General features: G+C 39.0%; 1 protein-coding gene across 1 annotated transcript in view; it reads left to right on the forward strand.

The window, feature by feature from the left end:
• Positions 1-2,675: 2,675 nt before the first annotated feature.
• EBS3 (Alg9-like mannosyltransferase family) overlaps positions 2,676-6,253 on the forward strand; it is a 3,831-nt gene continuing 253 nt past the window's right edge. The window contains exons 1-9 of the mRNA XM_078575759.1: positions 2,676-2,968; positions 3,445-3,532; positions 3,641-3,800; positions 4,219-4,439; positions 4,519-4,814; positions 4,901-5,012; positions 5,110-5,248; positions 5,336-5,532; positions 6,061-6,150. Of these exons, the coding sequence (XP_078431885.1) occupies positions 2,703-2,968; positions 3,445-3,532; positions 3,641-3,800; positions 4,219-4,439; positions 4,519-4,814; positions 4,901-5,012; positions 5,110-5,248; positions 5,336-5,532; positions 6,061-6,150 (1,569 nt within the window). The 5' untranslated portion in view covers positions 2,676-2,702. The remainder of the gene's footprint in view (positions 2,969-3,444; positions 3,533-3,640; positions 3,801-4,218; positions 4,440-4,518; positions 4,815-4,900; positions 5,013-5,109; positions 5,249-5,335; positions 5,533-6,060; positions 6,151-6,253) is intronic.

Genomic DNA, 6,253 nt, shown 5'->3' on the forward strand with positions numbered 1-6,253 from the left:
TCTCACTCATTACTAAATTTTAAAATATCAATTATCCAATTTTTTTTCAAAATAACTAGTTAACACTTTAGAATAATATAATCAATAAATTAAAATTATTTTATCATTTATTAATTGAATGGTGATTTCACTATAATATCCAATACGAGAAATTTATGACAACATTTTCAAAGGACATACATAATTAACAAGTAGTGATTTTGATATTAAAAAATAACTAACAAGACACATGAAATTAAAGAAAAACATTTGAAATTTCCAATATCACTTTTTGAAATTAATCAAAGAAAAATGTTATATTATATAAATAATATAAAATATGACCTTTATATTTAATAAAATTTTAATATCTTCCATTCAATATTTATTTTAAACAATGAAAGACAAGTATTATAACGAAGGAATATTTGATTTTAAGTTTTATCATGAAAACATTTTTAATTACTAAATTAAAAATATTCCTACCATGAAAACAGCCAAAGGGCAAGTTCTATCTTAAATCAGGATAGTATGAATAAAATACCAGTGAATTAAGTTTTCTATCCATTAATAACTTCAAAATAACAAAAAATACTTATTTCAGATAACATACATTTAAATAACCTCCAATTTTTTACATTTTATTTAATTTTCATACTCACATAACTTATTATTATGATATTACATAAACTTTTGACAATAATGTATATCAAAATAATGAATTATTTATGATTTCAAATAAATACATAAATTAAATTATATTTTTTTACATGAAGGCCTAATTAGGCTCAATGAAGTCAATATTCTTGGCCAATCAGATCCAATCTGCCAATCCAGCGACTGTATCAGCTGAATTTCACTACTCCATTTATCGATCAGATAGTCTATTCCCAATACTTGTATTTGATTCCACACGGTGCTATTCCAACTCTGGACTCCGACGTGCATTGTCAGATCAGTAGATCATCTTCCCTTGTGGCTGTCGATTCAGGCATTGCTCTCGTGGGCAAATGCCCACCCTTGGATCGATCAACCACATCTGAAGTCAAGACAACTGTCAGATCGATTGAACTGGACGACACATCGCACCAAAATCACACTAGTTGCTCTAACTGCCCTACTCTATCTATCTATCAGATAACCTACCCCTAATACCTGTATTTGATTCGACAGGGTGCTACTCCACCTCTGGATTCAATCGACAGGCTCCGTCAGATCAGTAGATCATCTTCCCTCCTAGCTGTCGATTCAAGCATTGCATCGTGGCCAAATACCCACCCTTGGATCGATCAATCACATCTGAAGTCAAGAAAACCGTCGGATCGATTGAACTGGACGGCGCGTCACACCAAAAGCACAGTGGTTGCTCTAATTGCCCTACTCTATCTATCTATAAGATAACCTACCCCTAATACCTGTATTTGATTCCATAGGGTGTTATTCCACTTCTAGATTCAATCGACAGGCTCCGTCAAATCAGTTGATCATCTTCCCTCCTAGCTGTCGATTCAAGCATTGGCTCGTGGCCAAATGCCCACCCTTGGATCGATCAATCACATCTGAAGTCAAGACAATCCTTGGATCGATTGAACTGGACGGCACATCGCACCAAAATCACACTGGTTCTATTTGATTGATAAACTACCCCTAATACTTGTATTTGATTCCACAGGGTGCTATTCCACCTCTGGATTCAATCTACATGCACCGTCAGATCAGTAGATCATCTTCCCTTGTGGCCGTCGATTCAAGCATTGCTCTCGTGGCCTAGGGAATGGCCATCCGATATCTGGTATCGGACATCCGATATCCCATATCCAAAAAATTCAGGACGGTGTCTGATATTGGATATCGGATATCAAATATATATTGACAGTCATGTGTAAAACAGATATCGGGACGGATATCAAATAGGTATGGATGAGGCGGATATAGGATAGCGGATATCGACTTTCGATATCGGGATATCAGAACCGGTATCCGGATATCGATATCCAGTATCAAGAGAAATAATCAATAATGAAATGATTTTAGATGCTTAATGTTAACAATGCCCAAATCTTTTGGTAATATTAATACCTCCTTTCATATATATGCTTCAAAATTTTCGTTCTCTTCCATATGGGATAATAGGATTCTCAGTTTGAACTCCAAATCCTATTATCCTGAAATTCTGAAGAAAACAAAAATTCTGAAGTGTATATATTCTACGTAATAATTAACTTAAAAATTTTCCTCTTGCCTCCGAATCCTATTCCCCCATATGGAAGAAAACAAAAATTTTGAATTGTGTATATTAAACATATATTTTAAAAATTCTCTCCAAACCATTGCATAAATGTATTTTTACAACCATTCCATGTTGGATATGGAAATCTGATATCCAACTCCGATATCAGATATCGTCATCCTTACTAAGAGACAGAGGCGGATGCCAACATCGAGATATCGTCAACTCCGATATCGTTATACGATATCCTGATATCGGTAAAAACAGATATCAGAAATCACATTTCCAATATCCGATTCAGCATCTGTCCCGATAAAGTAATCCTACGTCCGTATCAGGACGGGCAAACACTATCGTGGCCAAATGTCCACCCTTGGATGGATCAATCATCTCTGAAGTCAGGACAACCGTCGGATCGGTGGACCCGGGAACACCGAAGGTCCTTTTTAATTTTGAATGGGGAGCAATACAGGAGAAGCTCGAAGAGTTGGTCATGGCTATGGCGGCAGTTCGACAGCGGCGCACCCCGGGGTCGGTGGCGGAGCTCGGATCTTCTTCTAAATCGAAGGAGAAGAAGAGAGGAGGAGAAGATGGAGGCCAGAAGGCCATGGGATGGCCGCTACCGTTCATGGCGTTGGGAATCTTGAGGTACATGAGCGCCACCTCGAACATCATCCACGACTGCGACGAGGTCTTCAATTACTGGGAACCTCTTCACTATCTCCTTTACAAGTCCGGTTTCCAGACCTGGGAATACAGGTGAGCTTCCCTGGATCGAGTTTGTCGATTTTCATTCTATTTGGTTTTGTATTGTTGTTTGTTCTGCTCGGAAGTGTCGTGGGTTTTTCTTTTTTAACAAAGGATGGATGATGATCTACTGTAGATCAGCCTGTTTTTCGTTGTTCTTTGGCTCCTGGCTGAAGAATTTTTCTAAACTTTATCTCTTGCGCTATTTTCTGATTCCTAATAATCTCAAGAAACGCGCAATCTATCGTTAGCCCTATTATTCATTTTTTTACTCTCTTTGTGAACAGTAAAAACATGTGAATGGGGACTTGGAGAATCTGTAGACCTCGGAATTTATTGATTCAATATCCTGAGTTCTATTTTTGAGTAAAAACGCACTTGAATTCTGTCCGGAACCTTACCCATTATTGTTACGAATGCGTATATAGCCATTTTCTTCTTCAGATACAAAATTCTCTAGACTGATCGAAGGAACTTTTCAACTGCAGCTCCAAATTCGCCCTCCGGTCGTATCTCTACATCTTCTTTCACACATTAATCGCCGGGCCTGTTTCCTGGTTTGCCAGCGATGAAAAGGTGAATCTTTTAGAGTGTGAGGTTTAGGGTTTAGGCTTTTTCAAAATTTTGACTTCTTTGTTGGCCTACTTCTTAGTTTTGTCTTTGCTTTTGTGCTGAGTAAACCAGGTTTGGGTGTTCTACTCGGTTCGACTGTTCCTTGGCCTTATCTCAGTAGCCACTGATACAACCCTGGTAGTGGCTCTTTCAAGAAAGTATGGTAATCGATTGGCTTGTTACACCCTTGCCATGTTATGCTTGACAAGCGGCTGTTTCTTTGCCAGCACAAGTGAGCATCTTGATTTTATCATCAGTTATCTTCTAGTTATGGTTCAATACGTCCTGATGACATTGATATGTGACATTGACGTTGGTTGATAGCTTGCCAATGGCAACGTCAACATCGTAGTCGGCATCAACCGTCCACACTTGAAGGACTTTTTGTATTAATGTCACCACCATCGTCAACTAAGTTTGTTGATGATTTTTTAAAGTAGAAATTTATTTAGTTGACGAGTGATGTTGACAGATGGTGCCAACCATCTGTGATACTTTTTCAATGTCATTGCCTTTGTCAACCACCTTTAAACTCCTTGACATCGATGTCGAATGTTGTTGATGATAGCATTGACGTCCGCAAGTACAGAAACCCAACTAGTTGTTTACTTCCATTCTTTTCTGCTTCTAATTAGTGGGGTAAATTTTAGGTTTCTTGCCCAGCAGCTTCTCAATGTATACTGTGGCTCTTTCCTCTGCTCTCTTCCTCCTCGGTAAACACGCTATGGCTGTTGCAGTGGCAGCAGTTGGGGTCATTTTGGGATGGCCATTTTCAGTTTTGGTAGTTCTTCCTCTCACAGTTTATTCTTTGACCAAGGGAAACTTCAAACTGGTGTTTCTCTCTGGTGCCCTTACTTCCACTCTAACCCTTGTAAGATTTTCTGCTATCCTTTAACTCATTATCTTTATCAAACTTTAACCATAAACTGGTTGCTTTTATCGCCCTGCAGGGCCTCTCAGTACTTTTTGACCGCTACTACTATGGAAGATGGACTTCATCTGTTTTCAATCTATTGACTTACAACGTCTTGGGGGGCGGTGAAAGCCATCTTTATGGAACTGAAGGGCCGGCCTTTTATTTTAAAAATGGGTTCAACAACTTCAACTTAGGCTTCGTTCTTGCTCTTCTGTTCTTGGTCATTATGCCAATTGCAAGAAAGAAGTATAACTCTGATTTGCTAATTGTTGTTGCTCCTGTATACATCTGGCTGGGCTTCATGTCTTTGCAGCCGCACAAGGAAGAAAGGTGCAAAGAAGCATATGTCGTTTAGGGTTTAAGGCTCAGGGTTTTGTGCATTTTTTCTGAAACCACCACTTCTCTCCATTGCACAGATTTCTCTATCCCATATACCCACTTATCTGCATTGCAGCAGCTGCAGTGATTGAAATCTTCCCAGACCTTTTCCACGACAAGTATGCTAGTAAAGATTCGATCTTTATGAAGGTCCTGAGAATATAACACTTACCCACTTGATAATTCTCATCTGTTTCCACCCTGCTCATCTGAGTTGATAATTTTTCTGTGGGTTAATCATGGCCAGATTGCGAAAGCCACAAGACCGCTGGTTCTTTCAGCGATTTTATGTGCCTCCCACAGCAGGACCTTCTCCTTGATAAATGGGTACTCTGCTCCGCTGGAGATCTACAAGCACTTAGATCACCACGATGATTCTGGGCCTGGTGAAATTTTCCTCCCGAAAACTTCAGATCGTATCTGAATGCTGATATTTCTGGTAACTGGAATATGAGCGTATTTTTATATTTCAGGTTCTGTTCTCTGTGTGGGAAGTGAGTGGCATCGATACCCATCTTCATTCTTCGTACCTTCATACATCGGCCAAGTGCATTGGATTGATGACGGTTTCCGCGGGCTTCTTCCCTTTCCCTTCAACGCTTCTCTTGGAGGAACCTCTTCGTCTCCTTCCTACTTCAACAACAAGAATATGGCCTCCGATCAGCAATATGTAATACCATCTACCTCTCTCTCTATATCTATTTATTTAACATTCTATCTCAATTGCTTATCTAACTCTATCTCTATTCCTCTATCACTCTCTCCATCTTAATATCTTCATCGATCTCCCTCTGTCTTTTTCCACATCTCTGTAATGGTCTAGTTCTCTAGCACTCTCTCGCTATCTCTATATCGGTCCCAATCTTGATCGCAACTTCCAAATCCATGGCTCTCTCCTATCTATAAATTGGTCTGTCTCTATCTATCTCTATATTGGTCTCAATATGTTCGTATTTTTTCTTTCTATTGGTCTCAATCTTCATGTACATCTCTATATGGATCTCAATCTCTGCTTCTCACCTGATATACATCTCTGTTCTTATTTTTGTCTCGTACTCTATCTCTTTCTCCTTCTCTATCTGTATTCTGTCTCTATACCTTCTTAAAATGGCCTCAATCTACATCTCTCTCCTTCTCTACCTCTATCTTTATATCTGTTTACTCAGTTTGGAATCTCATAATCTATCTATCTATCCAGCTGGATGACCCGAAGCAGTGCACGTTCCTCATAGAGCTGGACCTTAGGCGGCCCTACCCATCTAGAGGCAGCGATTTGTCTCAATGGGAGGTAAGACTGGTGAACGCGTTGACATTTTATATTTATATTTTATTTGTGGGGTTTCCCTTTTTTCTTTTTAAAAAGAAAAACGTTGAGATGGGTCAATTGGGTA

Source organism: Wolffia australiana, chromosome 5, assembly GCF_029677425.1.
Source record: "Wolffia australiana isolate 7733 chromosome 5, ASM2967742v1".
In the NCBI taxonomy this organism is placed as follows: domain Eukaryota; kingdom Viridiplantae; phylum Streptophyta; class Magnoliopsida; order Alismatales; family Araceae; genus Wolffia; species Wolffia australiana.